The sequence below is a fragment of the Neofelis nebulosa genome, chromosome X (genome assembly GCF_028018385.1).
Source record: "Neofelis nebulosa isolate mNeoNeb1 chromosome X, mNeoNeb1.pri, whole genome shotgun sequence".
Classification (NCBI taxonomy): Eukaryota; Metazoa; Chordata; class Mammalia; order Carnivora; family Felidae; genus Neofelis; species Neofelis nebulosa.
The window spans coordinates 115,207,845-115,225,640 of NC_080800.1; the positions used below are offsets into that span (position 1 = coordinate 115,207,845).

The 17,796-nt window shown below is 43.6% G+C and overlaps 1 protein-coding gene and 1 pseudogene across 4 annotated transcripts in view; one reads left to right on the plus strand and one right to left on the minus strand.

Annotated features, from left to right (window-relative positions):
- The window catches only part of MCF2 (MCF.2 cell line derived transforming sequence), a 110,981-nt gene that overhangs the window by 69,693 nt on the left and 23,492 nt on the right, over window positions 1-17,796 (minus strand). For 3 of the 4 annotated variants that reach the window (XM_058712921.1, XM_058712919.1, XM_058712922.1), the window contains exons 2-4: window positions 13,449-13,517; window positions 7,675-7,789; window positions 6,082-6,172 (exon numbers count right to left, since the gene is read on the minus strand). In XM_058712921.1, the coding sequence (XP_058568904.1) occupies window positions 6,082-6,172; window positions 7,675-7,789; window positions 13,449-13,517 (275 nt within the window). Of the gene's footprint in view, window positions 1-1,946; window positions 2,343-6,081; window positions 6,173-7,674; window positions 7,790-13,448; window positions 13,518-17,796 lie in introns of those variants that run through there. The other variant, XM_058712923.1, reaches the window with a different exon arrangement.
- LOC131502985 (small ribosomal subunit protein eS26-like) lies at window positions 7,914-11,831 on the plus strand (annotated as a pseudogene).

The window sequence follows — 17,796 nt, forward strand, 5'->3', positions numbered from 1 at the left end:
CCCTCCCACTTGGCCACAGTCATTGCAACTTCCACCAAGTAACCCATTCAATCTTCTCTCTGGACTTTAAATCCACTGTCCCATCCTCTCAGGTGCTACTTATATCACAGTCTCCAAAATCAGCCCAACTCCAGAGATCCTGCAAGGTCAAACCGCTGTGCCACCGGTGAGTTTCACACTTTTTGCCCTGGTCAAGCCAACCCATGTAAACAGAACAAATGCGACTTCCACTAGAGTTCTGGGCTTCCGACTTAATCCAATAAATTGCATTTCAAGACATTGATCCCTAGGGGCCACTTGAAAGAATTCATTTAAGAGAAGAATGGAGGAGAGAAACAAAGAAAGGTAATAGAAACCTATGTTCTTGCTTAAGGTCCAAACCAATATTCATTTCCTTCATGAAGCCATCCACCTGGAAGTTCTTTGGTAAGAGTTAGTTATGAACATGTCCTCCCTTCGCGAAATAGATTGAGAGCTCTTTCAGTGCAACAGTCACGCCATAGTTACCTTGGCGAAACCTATATTGTGTGTAACGCAGTAGTCTATTGGCCTACTACTAGGTATATGTATTCAATGAGTGCGCGTGTCCTGAATTCACTTGTGTGTCTATTAACGTAGGTGCGTATACACGAAACTAAATTTGTCACCGACAAAATATCTGTGTACATAAAGGAATCGGGAACTTTCCAGAAGCTTAAGCCAGTTACTTTTGATAACAAAAGTACCGATGCCAGCTGCCCCCAATGCCACGAAGCACGTACAAAGGCATTTCTTGCACACTACAAATTGTCGGGTCTGAAACTATTTATTCCCAAAGTACAAAATCATGTGTAGAGCTAAAGATACACAATTTTGTCGAAATAGAAAGATTCATAACCTAAACTATAGTTTAAACTACATCATTCTGTGCCAAGACCTTGAGTAGAAAATAAAGCATTTACTCACCCATTGAAGTTAACACTCCTTCAACCACAATAAAACTCTTACTGGTTTAGTTTCCTTATCTTACTTTTGATTCCAGATGTCATTTTTTTTTTCCTAAGGCTGATTTTTACTTTCTCATGTTTGTGTGTGTTGTCTTGATTTTTTTCAACGAGCAAGGATTGTATTTTAAATCCTAACATCGATAACATTAACTTTTCAAAGAAAAAGAGTGACATTTAAAACCTTGTTGATGACCAGATATTAAATTAGTGTTATTTCACACACCCCCAAAATACATCTAAACGTCACTTAAGAAATTTGCTGGGAATTTAGTACACAAGTGAACCAATGAAGGGAAAAATTTACTTAGAAAAGTGTTTGAAACCTATTGAATGGAGAGATTTCTAAATTCTAGTCTATAATAAAAATCAAGTCACTTCTTTCCCTTAAAAAAAAAAAAAGTTGTCAACAGGCTAGAATTCTGCATCTTTAAAGTTTGAATTTGGAAGACAATTGCAATCAGAAAGATTTCAAGTCATCAGACTTTTAAAATTTTTCACTGGAACAGTAAGTAACACCCAGGAAGGGCTGCCTTTTCAAACGCTGATGAAGTCAGCTCCAGACCTGTCCATGATATCACACTCTACTTGACCATGGTGAAAGGATGCATCCTTTTGTTAGATATTATCTTAACTCGCGATTTAAAGCTACTCTGCCAAACGATTCAAAACTGCTCACATGGCCTTCGACAAATAACACGCCTGACGATGTTTCCTCATAAACTTGATCACATTTAGATTTTGAAATTGCATTCCACCTCCTTGACTCCTTTATGTTTCCCTATGTCAAGATCACAGTGATCGCATCAATGCAATTCATGCAAACACAAGTCTCCATTCTCTCTCCATCTGTCCTTTAAAAGCCTCATTCGGCAGCAGTTTGTGCTATAGCACCATGCCGCAGCATCCCTGCACTTGAACTTGGGAATATAGGCTTTCCAGGACCGCAGGCAGAGCCCTTACCGCATTCCTTCTGAACCTCATCTTGCCTCTCGGGGGAGTTGCCTCTGCCATCTCGCCTATACACAATAACACTCTTCTTTTCCAGTTGTCAGTGCAACACGGATGAAATATGAGCTGCTTCTTGGGTAGTATTTAAAAACGGCAGCCAAAAATCTCTATCAAACAAAGCTACCGTAGCTGCTTCCATTACCAGCGTGGCAGCACAGCAAAAACACCCACTCTTCCTGATTAGTCAGCTGACGAGCCTTCCCGGCTGCTCATTGTAATTCAGAGTTGACACATTCCCCCAATTACTTAGCCAGATTGAACCTCATGGATTAGCTCCTGCCGGACCGCTGAAGATGAGGCATGTCCTAAGAGTGGAGAAAGGGGGAAAAAAAAAATGACTCTCTCCTAGGGGCTTGATGGGACTGGCTTTCTCCTCTACGCAGTTTGATTTTTAAGGTGGAATGCTGAGAATCTCTGTGAAGGTAGCATTAACGGATACCCTTATTCTTGTCCTACCCTGATCCGTAACTGAAAATTCACTCCAGGTTTGTTGTTGTTGTTATGGCTAAATGCTATTCTGAGTTTAAGCCTTTTGACAGGTTACCGGTTGGTGGAATGTTGTCTTGATGATAATCTAGAAAGAACACACAAACTTTCTAATAATGGATAGGCTTCTCTCCCAGACTGACATTTCCCCCAATTGTACAAACTGAAAATAATCTTGTTTCCCATCATTAAAAAGTATAACCTGATTGCAGTTTATTTTGGAATTTACAAATTAAGGTCTTCAAATTGAGTTGTGTAATTATTTCATAGATGTTTAAGGTAACATACCAAAGACAGTTACACCTTATCTTTTCAGTGGCAATTTTCGCCAGAAATCCTTTTTGCTGAATCCAACTTTTGCTCTCGAAATTAGCTTGTATTCAGTATTTATCTTTAATGCAAACAGTGCCCAATGGCTACTAATGGTTGGGATGTAATTAACATGCTGGGTTTTTAAAAAATGTTTACTTATTTATTTTTGTCAGGGACACTTGGGTGCCTCAGCGCGACTTTGGCTCAAGTCATGATCTCACAGTTCGTGAGTTCGAGCCCCGCATCAGGCTCTGTGCTGACAGCTCAGAGCCCGGAGCCTGCTTCAGATTCTGTGTCTCCCTCTCTCTCTGTCCCTCCCCCACTCACGCTCTATCTGTGTCTCTCTCTCAAAAATAAACATTAAAAAAAATATTTTTGAGAGAGAGAGAGAGAGAGAGAGAGAGAGAGAGAGAGAGGGAGGGGCAGAGACAGGGAGACACAAAATCCCAAGCAGGCTCTGTGCTGTCAGTGCAGACCCCGACGTGGGGCTCGATCTCACAAATCATGAGATCACAACCTGAGCCTAAATCAAGAGCTGGAAGCTTAACCGACTGAGCCACCCAAGCACCCCTGTAATGAATGTGCTCCTGAGTATGGGTGTAGAAACTATACCACAAGCAGAAACATTTAACCTGTTAAAAAGAAACAACACCTAAGGTAATCTATAGCTGGTTATACGTCTTCATCACCTGGGCTCCCAATCTTGCCCAGCGCCATCACTTTGGCAGTAAAGAGAATGAAGGAAGCCTGCGTTCCAAGGTCTGTGCTGAACAGGGTTCACACTTCCCCACTGAAAGATCGTCCCTAAAAAAGCAGAAAGGGGAGCTACACCTCCCAAGAAACAAGTCATTTCTGCTCCGTTGACTTGCAACCAACAGCATGAAGACCAAATCTGATATTTCTCTTTTAGAAAAAAACAAAAACAAAAAACAAAAAACAAAAAACAACCCTCTGTTCCAAGTGGCCTATTTGATTAATAAAAATAAAACCTTAAAAAACTGATGCTATGTGCCAAACGGTCACTCAACGAAAATTAATTTAATCAAGCAGATTGTTTTGGCCAAAAGAAAAAAGCTGGGCTGGGTAATAAAAAGTGTTTTATTGTAACAAGTGCTATATTAAGTAGAAAAGAATTGTAAACTGAAATCTCGTCAACAAGCGCAAGGACAGATCCTAAAAGGCCAGAGCAAGGTCAACAGCTTTGACTTGAGTTTGCCCCATTGACACGGCTCAATAGTATACACCAGGCAGATTTATGCTCTCCGAAGGAATTTTACCTTTAAAAAAAAAACCAAAAACCAAAAACCAAAAAACACTTAAGGGGCACCTGGGTGGCTCTGTCGGTTAAGTGTCCGACTTCGGCTCATGTCATGATCTCACAGTTCATGGGTTCAAGCCCAGAGTGGGGCTCTGTGCTGTCAGCTCGGAGCCTGGAACCTACTTCGGATTCTGTGTCTCCTTCTGTCTCTGCCCCTCCCCCCCGTCGTGCTGTCTCTCTGTCTCTCAAAAATACACATTAAAAAAATTAAAAAAAAATTTTTTTTTTTTTGTCTATCCACAAGTCATCTGGAAAATGATAGAAAGCAGCAGGTGGAAAGTGCAACAACTGAAGTTCATGACAATTCAATTCTTGCTCCGTGTCTTTTAGTTACTTAGATATTTGACCTCGGATTTCACACAAAACCTTTCCTGAGTGTGTATATCGACGTAATTCCCTCAGCTATGAGACAATTATAATGATACCTGCCTGCAGTACTTAGGAAACAGAATGACCATTACTTAATAAATGTGAACACTTGAAAAAGCAAAAATATATTACATGAAGTCAAGGCTTTGCTATTTTATTTCAGTCACATGTATGAATTTGGTATTCTTCTCTCCATTGCTTATAGTTAAACACTTCTGTTAAAGAAATAAACAAACAAAAAAAAACCCACTTGGCTGATTGGCTCAAGATGAAGAATCACTCAAGCTGGGTATGAACAGAATCTCATGCATTTTACCATGTGAGTGCCGGTAGATTTCTTACGCTCTTTGGCTAGGCTAGCGCAGGAAAAGGTACACCGGTCAAGAAGTCCAACAACTTAGATCTCTGGCTTGCCTTCGCCACTAAATCAACTTCCTCCGGTGAGAGTGGCCTCCCATGTCAGTGGGGAGATGAAGATTTCTGATGATGGATGATGCTGGACTCTCAAAGAAAAGACTGTATTGGGGGCGCCTGGGGGGCTCAGTCGGCTGGAGCATCCGACTTCGGCTCAGGTCACGATCTCGCAGTTCGTGGGATCCAGCCCCATGTTGGGCTCTGTGCTCCGAGCGTGGAGCCTGCTTGGGATTCTGGGTCTCCCTCTGTCTCTGCCCCTCCCCCACTCATGCTCGGTCTCTCAATAATAAACATTAAATATGTATACACACACACACACACACACACACACACACACACACACACACATATTGATTCCCAGCTACTCTGGTCTGATAGAGGAAGTTAACCACATGGTACTTCTACAGACAGCCCCAATCTTGCCAGCTAGGTAGTCTAGGGTCCCACACTGCCCTCCTCTTCTATGAAGAAGGGTCTGACAATGCCACCGCATCCACGTGAGCCTAGTAATGTGAAAGATCACCCAGGCTGTGAGCAGGACTGCAGCTCTCATGTTTTTCTCTTAGGGAAACTGTTTTTTCCATCTGGGTCTTGGGAAGCTAGGGGCTAGAATCCAACAGGGGAGCTAAGTTCTATTACTGTTGAGTCACTGCCCTACTCTATCCCAGGGGAGGAAATGTCTAGAAAGACACACATCAAAATGTTAAAAAGTGGGAGCACCTGGGTGGCTCAGCAGGTTAAGGATCTGACTCTTGAATATCGGCTCAGGCTGTGATCTCAAGGTGGTGAGCTCAAGCCCCGAGTCGGGCTCGCCGTTGTCAGCACAGAGCCCACTTCAGATCTTCTGTTCCCTTCTCTCTCTGCCCCTCTCCCGCTCATGCTCGCTCTCAAAAATGAATAAAACATTTAAAAAAAAAAAGTATCTGCAGAATGCATTGGTACTTACTGAGGTTTTTTTTTTTTAATTTTTTAATGTTTATTTATTTTTGAGAGAGAGAGAGAGAGAGACAGAGACAGAGTGCAAGCGGCGGAGGGGCAGAGAAAGGAGACACAGAATCTGAAGCAGGCTCCAGGCTCCGAGCTGTCAGCACAGAGCGCAACGTGGGGCTCAAACTCACAAACTGTGAGATCACGACCTGAGCCACAGTCGGACGCTCAACCGAGCCAACCAGGCGCCCCAGTACTTACTGAGATTTTCTGAAGAGAAATTTTGAGAGAAGACCATGTATCCAATCTTCGATCAAGAATAATGGTAAACCGGGAGTCAGATCCATTTTGCCTGCAAGATAAGAAGAAATCATGTTTTGCTTAGTAACTACCCAAATTTGCTAGGTATGTCCTTAATTCTGACTGTTTCATTTACATTTGCTGTCTCAGCTAAAGATAAATTTATTTGGATTGGGAAAGCTATCACAAAGCGCTACATGGGAAAACCAGTTTAATTCCATGTTCCACCACTCAATATTGAAAATTTCTTTTTCGGCACTAAAGTCATTCTTTTTTTTTTTTTTTTAGGTTTATTTTGAAAGAGAGAGAGAACGTACTATCAAGCACAGAGCCCAGTGCAAGGCTCAATCCCACAAACCGTGAGATTATGACCTGAGCCAAAATCAAGAGTCAGATGCTTAATCGACTAAGCCACCCAGGTGCCCCTAATGTCATTCTTTTAAATAGTCAAGGGATAGCATAATGCAAATAGGTCACTAGGATAAATTTGGCATAGTGCAATCCTGGGTGTGGGAAAACTTTATAGACAGCTGTCCTTCATTACATCAGATTTAACTTTTCATGGCAATCCATCAAGAGCGCCCATGATCCATCCATCCATCCATCCATTCATTCACTCAGAAAAACACTGTTAAATACAGGTTTGTATCCTGTCTGTGCCTTTAGAGGAGGAAGTTTAACGAATGTTTTATTTGCCCTAAAAAAAGACCACTTTTAGGCTTTAAGGGATGCACTATAAATTTAGTTTTCTGTGATTTTGACTTTCGTTCATGAGACTCTTCATATTTTTACCATTGTAGACTTGTGCCCTCTTAGTCTTCAGGGTTAATAAGTGGAAAATGTTTCCTTTAAAAATCTGTTTTTGGGGGAAAGTGGGTGATGGGCATGGAGGAGGGCACCTGTTGGGACGAGCACTGGGTGTTGTATGGAAACCAACTTGACAATAAATTTCACATTTAAATAAACAAACAAACAAACAAAATCTGTTTTGGGGGCACCTGGGTGGCTCAGTCGGTTAAGTGTCCGACTCGACTTCAGCTCGGGTCATAATCTCACAGTTCATGAGTTCAAGCCCCACATCCAACTCTGTGCTGACAGCACTGAACCTGCTTGGGATTCTCTCTCTCTCTCCTTCTCTCAAAGTACATAAATAAACTTTTAAAAAAATAAATAAAAATTTGTTTTCAACCTAAATACAATCTTTCAGGAAGCTTTGGAAACTTACCCTCACTCTTGGCTAGGAAGATTTCCTGTTAGGCAAATCAAAGGCTTTAAGTTTGATCATCGTTTTCAACGTACGCTTTTCTTCATGAAGACAATTATTTCTAGACTCCCAATTTTGTTTTCCTAGATCCTCGGTACAATTTTTTTTTTACCAATTTAGGTGGCTGTCCGCTTCCCCTTACACGTTTTATTTCTTATCTCCTCTGAAGGTGAGTCTTATAATCCACTTACAATAATAATTACAGCCACACTACAAAGGCATTTTCCTGTTATATTCAAATGGGTACCTGATACATAACAAATTGAAAAAAATGTAACGAAACGCCATACCTTGCAATAGATGTCAAGTAAGTCAGCACTTTCGCTATCACTTCTTCCGGTATACATCTGAAATTACAATTTTCTGGAAAAGTAATGATCCAAGCATTATCCTTTCCCCGGCCACCTAAAACAGTATGGAAAAAAAAAAAAATCAGCCGAATTAACAATTCATGTGACAACAATACAAGAAAGAGGATTCGAAAGGGGCGGTTAGAAGACAGTTTGGGGCCAATGTAACTTATATAAGGATGATGGTCTCCGCATAAATCAAAATGGCAACACGCTCCAAAGTTTAAGAAGCAGCCAAGTAGTTCTACATGAAAACAATGCAAGAAAGAAGAGGGAGCAAGAGAGAAGACAAAAGGAGTGATTAGAGTCCGAAGAAATTTTCATAGAATGCATATAATAAATGTAGTTGAAACCACAGCTGAGCCCTCATATTGGACATCCAAGAGTATTGGGGAATAACTGTTTCCATACCAATGCTAAGGGCCTAAATCCCAACTGGTGACTGACAGCCTGACAGGAAATGGAAACCTTGATAGAGTCAACCACTTACAGCTATGGTGAGCCTGAAAGAATACAGGATATAAACTACAGGAAATAAGCAATGTTCAAATGGATTTGTGGAAGAAACAACATAAGCAGTAACGGCGACAATGGTATAGAACTCTTACTGATGAATGCAAAGAAACAGCAAAGACCATAAATTCTTTGTGAGTTAAAATTCAGCACGCACCCTACCCCAGAGCCCTCCACATAGCTCGGAAACTATGGAACATTCAGAATGAAAGCCATCTAAGTGCAGGGATGAGCCTTACACATGTTTAAGGTCCTACTCTACAGCCTGCCCAACAACTGGGCACAGAGTAGGTGCTCAATAAATACTTAGTGCTAAATGGAAGTTGAAGGATTCTTTTAGGAGGAAAGTTATAGGGTGGCCTTCGAATTTAGCTTGCTAATGGAAATTTTTTGAGGAGTTTAGTTGTAATTCTTATTTGGCTGAATTCAAGTGAATAAAGATATCAGGATATAAAAAAAATTCAATGCGCAATAAAAATATGACAAGGGCAAGGCTCCTGGCTGGCCCGGTTGGAAGAGCATGCGATTCTTGATCTCAGGGTTGTGAGTTCAACCCTCACGTTGGGTGTAGAGATTACTTAAAAAAATAAATAAACTTTTAAAAAACTATGATGATGGCAAAGGAGAGAAAATGGACTAAAAATACTTAATGCAAAAGAAAGCAAAAATGGAGCGAAAAAAACCAAAGAACTAATGGGACGAGTAGAAAACGAATAGTAAAATAGTAGATTTAAACCCAGCTATATGAATAATCACATTAAATGAAAATAATCTTGACATCCCAGTTCAAAGTTAGAGATGATCAAGTTGGATTAAAAAAAAAAATCAGGGGCGCCTGGGTGGCGCAGTCGGTTAGGCGTCCGACTTCAGCCAGGTCACGATCTCGCGGTCCGTGAGTTCGAGCCCCACGTCGGGCTCTGGGCCGATGGCTCGGAGCCTGGAGCCTGTTTCTGATTCTGTGTCTCCCTCTCTCTCTGCCCCTCCCCCGTTCATGCTCTGTCTCTCTCTGTCCCAAAAATAAATAAAAAATGTTAAAAAAAAAAAAAAAAATCAAGACCCAATTATACACTACCTACAAGAAACACACTTTATTTTTAATTTAATTTCTTTTTTTTTGGAGTTTACTTATTTATTTTGAGAGAGAGAGAGAGAGCAGGGGAGAGACAGAGACAGAGAGAGACAGAGACAGAGAGAATTCCAAGCCGGCTCCACGCTGTCAGCACAGAGCCTGAGTCAGGGCTCAATCTCACAGTTCGTGAGATCATGACCTAAACTGAAATCAAGAGTCAGATGCTTAACCGACTGAACCACCCAGGTGCCCCTCAAATGATTTTCTTAATATCTAGTAATATTCCTGACTCCGAAATCTATTTTGTCTAAAATTAGATGGCTTTATTGGGTCCCTCACACTCAGCATGGAGCCCGCTTGGGATTCTCTCTCTCTCCCTGTCTCTGCTCTTCCTCCGTTCTTTTGTGCACACTCTTTCAAAATAAACAAACAGACTTTAAAAAGAAAAGAAAATCATTTGATAATCAAACAGTGGTAAATTCATCAAAAGAACATAATAATCCTAAATGCGTATGTACCTGATAACAGAGCTTCAAGATACATAAAACAAAAACTAATACAGCTACAAGGAGAAACCGACAAATCCACAACTTGAGCCAAAAAATTTCACCACCCCTCTCTCAACAACTGACAGAACAACTTAGACAGGAAATTTGCAAGGATACAGTATACTTAAACAACAATCTTTTTTTTTTTTTAATGTTTATTTATTTTTGATAGAGCGTGTGAGCAGGGAAGGGGCAGAGAGAGAGGGAGAGAGAGGATCCAAAACCAGCCCTGCGCTGACAGCAGCAAGCCCTATGTGGGGCTCGAACTCCTAAACTGTGAGATCACGGCCTGAGCCAAAGTCGGCTGTTTAACTGACTGAGCCATCTAGGCTCCCCCCTCCATGTTTATTTTTGAGAAAGAGAGAAAGAGAGACAGAGACAGAGAGAGATCATGACCTGAGCTGAAATCAAGAGTCAGATGCTTAACCAACTGAGCCACACAGATGCCCCAGAATATTATTCAGTCTTTAAAAAGGGAGGAAATTCTGACATATACTGACATATACAACTTGGATGGACCTTGAGGCTATCATGCCAAGTGAAAGAAGCCAGCCACAAAAAAGACAAATCCTGTATGATTCCACTTATATGAGGAACCTAGAGTAGTCAAATACCCAGAGACAGAAAGCAAAATGGTGGTAGCCAGGGGCTGGGGGGAGAAGGGGACAGGGAGTTATTTTTTAGTGGGTACAGAGGTTCGGTTTTCCAAGATCAAGAGTTCTGGTGATGGACTGCGGGGATGGCTGCACAACGACGTGAATATACTTAATGCCACCAAACTATACATTTAAAAACGGTTAATGGGGCGCCCAGGTAGCTTAGTCGGTTAAGCGTCCGACGTCAGCTCAGGTCATGATATCGCGGTTCGTGAGTTCAAGCCCCACATTGGTCTCTCTGTTGTCAGCACAGAGTCTGCTTCGGATCCTCTCTATCCGTCTCTCTCTCGGCCCCTCCCTGGTCATGCACACTCTCTCTCTCTCGCTCTCTCTCTCTCTCTCTCTCAAATAAATACATATTTAATAAAAAAGGGTTAAGATGGCGCTCTCGGGTCCTCACTTCCAAGATAACCAAGAAGAGAAGGAATAAGGGTCATGACACAAAGGGCCACGGCCACATGCAGCCTATTTGCTGTAGCAACTGCACTCATTGCATGCCCAAGGACAAGGCCATTAAGAAGTTCGTTATTCCGGGGGCACCTGGGTGGCTCAGTCAGTTGAGCTTCCGACTTCAGCTCAGGTCACGATCTCACGGTCTGTGAGTTCGAGCCCCGTGTTGTCGGGCTCTGTACCGACAGCTCAGAGCCTGGAGCCTGTTTCAGATTCTGTGTCTCCCTCTCTCTCTGACCCTCCCCTGTTCATGCTCTGTCTCAAAAATAAATAAACATTAAAAAAAATAAATAAGTTTGTTATTCGGGGTGGGGGGGTGAGGGGGTCCTGGATGGCTCAGTCAGAAGAGCAGGTGACTCCTATCTCAGGGTGATGAGTTTGAGCCCCACGTGGGGTGTAGAGAATAGTTAAATAAAACTTAAAAAAAAAAAAGTTAATTATTCAAGAGGTACCTGGCTGGCTCACTCAGTAGAACATGTGACTCTTGATTTCAGAGTCATGAGTTCAACCCCATATTGGACTCCATGCTGGGCATGAAGCCTACTTTTAAGAAAATGAATACAATCTTAAAAAAAGGAAGAAGAAGAAGAAGAATTTTGGTATTCAGACCACAGTAGAGGCCACTGCCATCAGGGACATTTCCCAAGGTAGTGTCTTCAATGCCTATGTGCTTCCCAAGCCGTGTATGAGACTACATTACTACACAAGGTAGTCCGGAATCGCTCTCGTGAAGCCCCGAAGGACCGAACACCCCCACCCCGATCTAGACCCGTGGGTGCTGCCCCACGACCTCGACCAAAACCCACGTCAGGAGCTAAGACCTTGAGGACCGAAGAAAAACTGTTCTCTGGAAAAAGATAAAATGGGAGATTATACTTTCTTTGAATGTTTCTTTCTTTTGAGAGAGGGAGTGAGAGAGAGCAGGAGAAGGGTAGAGAGAGGGAAAGAATCCCAAGCAGGCTCCATGCCGTCAGCACAGAGCCCGACACGGGGCTCGACCTCACAAACTGTGAGATTATGGTATCAGTGGAAACCAAGAGTCACATGCTTAACCCACTGAGCCAGCCAGGCGCCCCAAATGGAGATTATACTTTTTAAAAAATGATTAAGGGGGCGCCTGGGTGGCTCGGTCGGTTAAGCGTCCGACTTCGGCTCAGGTCATGATCTCACGGTCCGTGAGTTCGAGCCCCACGTCAGGCTCTGTGCTGACAGCTCAGAGCCTGGAGCCTGTTTTGGATACTGTGTCTCCCTCTCTCTCTGCTCCTCCCCTGTTCATGCTCTGTCTCTCTCTGTCTCAAAAATAAATAAACGTTAAAAAAAAATTTAAAAAAAATGGTTAAGGCGGTCAATTTTACGTTAGGAGTATTTTATCACAATTTTTCAAAACTACGTACAAATGCATATGCATACACCAAGGCATAGAACATATATGTGAAAAGTAAAACTTTCTCGTAAATGGAACTCTAAAAAAAATAACCTAGTACAAGCTGCTTAATGTCACTTGATGGCATTTGTAAGAAACATTTAAATAATCAGAGGGGTGCCTGGGTGGCTCTGTCGGTTAAGCGTCCGACTCTGGCTCAGGTCATGATCTCACGGCTCGGTTCGTGAGTTCGAGCCCCGCGTCAGGCTCTGGGCTGACAGCTCAGAGCCTGGAACCTGCTTCAATTCTGTGTCTCCCTCTCTCTGCTCCTCTCCCACTCGCAGTCTGTCTCTCTCTCTCTAAAATAAGTAAACATTAAAAATTTTTTTTTAAATAATCAGAGCTATGGCAGAAGAGAAAATCTCCAGGAAGTCACCTCAGTTACCACCCTCTCTCTCAGAATTCTGCTTGCACCTATCACAGATTTCCAAAGGCGTGTCTGAAAGGCAAACGTACGAGGGTAGCAAGATTGTTTTCGTCACGAATCGAAACACGCTTAAAACCTCTATTCTGTAAACGTCTATTTGTTTAGCAACCATGTGCATAATGCATAAACGTTCATTAAAATAGTGCCTCTCAGCAAGCAACTCTCGATCTCAGGGTCATGTTGAGCCCCACGTCGTGTGCAGAGATTACTTAAATACATAAAAAGTTAAAAACAAACAAACAAACAAACAGTGCTTCCCAAACTCCGCGTGCACCTATGTGTGCGGCTACTTATATAATAAACGGGTGACCACACTTGTTTTGCTAAGAAATTCGTTCATTTGGGACGCCTAGGTGGCTCACCCGGTTGGGCATCCAACTGTTGATTTTGGCTCAGGTCACGATCTCACAGTTCGTGGGTTCGGGCCCCACGCTGGGCTCTGCACTGACAACGAGGAGCCTGCTTGGGATTCTCTCTCTGCCCCTCCCCCGCTCACTCTCAGTCTCTCAAAATAAATGAATTAATTAAAAAAAAAAAAACTACACGCGCTAGAGAGTGAGGAAATACATAATTTACAAAAAGAAATTCATACACTGTTCTAGTCTAAACATACGAAAAGTCTGCTTACCGGACAAGAAGGCGATATCTTGCATTAAGAAATGACTGATGTCCTTCACACGGAGCAGCAGCTGGGTTTCTATGACAAACGAGAAAGGGAGAGAGATGACACGCGTGTTGGAGCTCGGCCGGAAGCATCCGCACGATTTCTCATCATGCCGAAAAGAACCCCGGGGGTCCCGCACACACACCGCTGCCCTTCCCCCTCTACTCCTCTGGGCTACACCGCAAGGAAATCGCACTCTTGAAATATCGCTGGGGAAGCGGGACCAGTGTCCCAGTTCTCAGAGTCTATACCTAGGGCATAAGCTACTCTCCCTCACCAGAAAAGCTAGGGGCCAAGGTCCCAGCTCCAGGACGTCCCGATTTGTTTAAAGGGTAGGCTGTCACACAGAGACACTGTAGCGGATGGTCTTCTACTTCTGATAATGATAATCCCTTTCATTCTGCAAAGCTTATTAGCGATTACAAAGCACTTCTCGCATCTTTCAGCTTATTGGCGTTCAGGAAACGGTAACATATGAACTTGCCTTTGATTATTAGAGGCGGAACGACATCCAGGCATTGCTAAGTGGGTTTTAGTTGCCCCAGATCTTCAGTGCTAATTTCTCATGTCCCTTTCCAGTGAACTCTACAGGAGCCAAAAATCAAAGCCTACTACCTGCCTCTGGTCCATGAGCAGGGATAACTTTTTAAAGGAAACAGGTCATGAAGCAGGGCTATTTTGGATGGCTGGTTTTAATGCCTGTGGCTCCACATCCCCTCCAGAAGCCACGTTTTCCACGGCTCTCGGACACAAAGTGCCTTCAAAGACCGAGTGGTGTCAGGCTGATGGCACATTAGAAAGGACATTAGAAACCCAAGTTCTCGGTGGGTCCACCCTAGACAGCGTAATGGGTATCAGTCATGGAATGACCCACCCTCACATAAATCCTCCCGATGTAAAACATAAAAAAAAAAAAAAAAAAAAAAAATTCAGTGACGTATCATTTTCATAAAATGCGTGCCATTAAAAATCTGCAATCTGTCAGGACATAACAGTCAATTCCCCAAAACGTCTTGTCATTAAAAAAGTAGATTCCTGGTACGTCCCAGGCCCAGGCCCATGCATTTCCATCTGTGAGCCTTCACATCCAGACTGCTGAACAGTTATTTGTTTAATGCTACAAGTTTCCTCACATCAAAGAATGTGTTGGTGGGGCCCCTGAGTGGCTCGGTCGGTTAAGCGCCCGACTCTTGACTTTAGCTCAGGTCATAACCTCACGGTTCATGGGTTCGAGCCCCACAGCGCGGAGCCTGCTTGGGATTCTCTCTCTTCTTCTCTGTCTGTCCCTCCCTCCTCCACTCCAAATAAATAAATAAACTTAAAAATTTTTTTATTTTGTTTTAATATTTATTCATCTTTGAGAGACTGAGACAGAGCATGAGTGGGGGCGGGGCAGAGAGAGGGAGAGACACAGAATCCGAAGCAGGCTCCGGGCTCCACGCTGTCAGCACAGAGCCCAATACGGGGCTCAAACCCACGAGCCGTGAGATCATGACCTGAGCTGAAACCAGATGCTTAACCGACTGAGCCACCCAGGCGTCCCTAGTCTACAATTCTTTAATCCGTTCATGTAGTAAAAGGCACCAGGGCGTAAAATAAAATTAGGCCAAGAGCTGCGAGCGGAAGGACGCAGGCCTAGTGCGGGCCGGGCCACGGAGCAGCGCTGCGACCCTGAGCAAGTTACTCCAGACCACCGGCCTCACTGTCCTGGTTTCAGAAAACAAATGCTTTCTCGGTCCCCTTCCATTCTAGGAGATCCAAGAGCAGGTAAAATCCACAGTTACAAGAAAAACTGATGTTTCTATAGTAAAATATCACCCCCCAATTGTGCCATAAAAGGAACATCTCCACACTAATGAAAAGGGGGGAAATAATGGGTGAAAGGGAACACGTCACTACTCTAAGAAATGATCACGTTCTGGATCGGAAATAGACTGAAGGGAGAGGAGCCAGAAGACACAGGGTTATCACTGAGCAGCCACAAAAGATAAGGGGAGACGGCTGCTGACAACAGAGAGAGAGAGAGAGAGAGAGAGAGAGAGAGAGAGAGAGAGAGAGAGAGAGATCTGAGTTGGGGGGAAGCTGGCACTGAGTTACACCCAGCTTACTCACAAATGAAAAGCACACACTTGTCTTACTTGGGACTGGTTGCTAAACCGAAAACGAGCTTGTTACGAACACCGTAAAAACACCCCGACGGAGCAGCGCTTCACTAAGAGCTCTGTGGGAAAGCGATGCACTTGAACCGTCTAACACAACCACGCACAACCTAAAAGCAAAAGACAGGTAAAGTGCTTGCCAATTCGTTTATTCCATACATAGGACTAGGAAGCAAACGAGGACAAGTTTTTACTGCCTTGACCATAAATTATGAACCGATCATGAACATTTCTTTTATAAAAGACAGTTGTGCCGGGGCGCCTGACTGGCTCAGTCGGCAGAACATGCAACTCTTGGTCTCAGGGTGGTGAGTGTGAGCCCCGTGTTGGACATAGAGATCACACACACACACACACACACACAAAGGTTTGTGCAAATGAGGAGACGAGCTCAGAATTCCAATCTGAAGAATGTAGGGGCACCTACCTGACTGATTCTGTTAGTAGAGCACACAACTGTTGATCTCAGGGTTGTGAGTTCAAATCCCACAGTGGGCATGGAGTGCACTTTAAATTTTTTTTCAGTGTTTGTTTCTTTTTCAGAGACAGAGAGAGACAGAGCATGAGCAAGGGAGGGGCAGAGATGGGGGGAGACACAGAATCCGAAGCAGACTCCGGGCTCCGAGCCGTCGGCGCAGAGCCCGACGCGGGGCTCGAACCCACGAACCGTAGATCGTGACCTGAGCCGAAGTCAACCGACTGAGCCACCCAGGCGCCCCGCATGGAGCCTACTTTAAAAAAAAGTAACAAAAAATATCGTTTTTAAAGACCGATGTTGCATGCATTCGCTTTTTTAAACAAACATTTATCCAGTCCCTACTAGGTGTTACACACTGTTAAGTTTGGATAGATGTTCTGGGTGAAAGTAAAGGTTTGCGTTCACATTAGTTTGTGAAATCGTGAGTCTGAAGCAAACCGCAACATCCCCCAGCACAGACACATACGTACCATGCAACTCCTTGGGCTATGTCTGCAGTATGCGTGCTATTTGATCACGTACTTTCGGTTTGTTGGTTGGCTGATCTCGCAGCTCGTGAGTTCGAGCCCCACATCGGGCTCTGTGCTGACGGCTCAGAGCCTGGAGCCTGCTTCTGTGTCTCCCTTTCTTCCCGCCCCTCCCCCCGCTCATGCTCAGCCTCTCTTCCTCTCAAAAATAAACAAATATCAAAAAAAGTTGTTTTAATAAAGAAATAAAATAAATAAAAAATACAAGTCAGAATGCTCTGTAGATGAAATGACTGCCATGGGAGGTAGACAGAGCAGCCCTCCCCGTCACAAATAGCGTTTGAACACAGGCCGAGCTGCCCTGTGGGAAGGAAGCTGGCGAGGACAACCAAGCACGCAGCTGGCTTGGAATAAATGCTCTCTCTCTCGTGTCCTACTTCTCCAAGAGTCCATGCCTCCATGATGTGAGTATGTATTTCCATTCCAAGGAACCACAACTCCACTGGGTTTATCAACCCCTAGAGGGAAAATGGTAGTTTAGAAAGTTAGGTAACTTGGTATCTACGAGCGTTCTCATTTTTTTTTTTTTTAAGATTTGTAAAAAAAACTTTTAACTAATCTCTAACAGAAAGCCATGGAGGAGGGAGGGGGGGAAAACTACAAATAGAGAGGGAGGGAGGCAAACCATAAGAGCCTCTTAAAAACTGAGAACAATCTGAGGGTTGATGGGGGTGGGAGGGAGGGGAAAGCGGGTGATGGGCATGGAGGAGGGCACCCGTTGGGATGAGCACTGGCTGTTGTATGGAAGCCAATTGGACAATAAATTATATTTTTTTTAAAAAATTTTTTAAGTAATCTCTACACCCAGGGCATCTGGTTGGCTCCGTGGGTAGAGCATGTGACTCTCGATCTCAAGGTTGTGAGTTCAAGCCTCACGTTGGGCACGAAACCTACTTTAAAACAAAAATGAGTAATGTCTACACCCAACACGGGGCTTGAACTCACAGTCCTGAGATCAAGAGTCGCACGCTCCACTGACGGAGCATTCTCATTTTATAGAAAGCGTTTTTACTCTACATCCTGCTGTGTAACAGCAATAATTCCAACCCTTGAGCTTTATTTCACAGTGACACTCTCTCCCAGGGACGTTTATCCTTTCTCCGGGGTTTCTGTCCCTAGACGATAGAAGAAAACGGAGTTCTGAACCG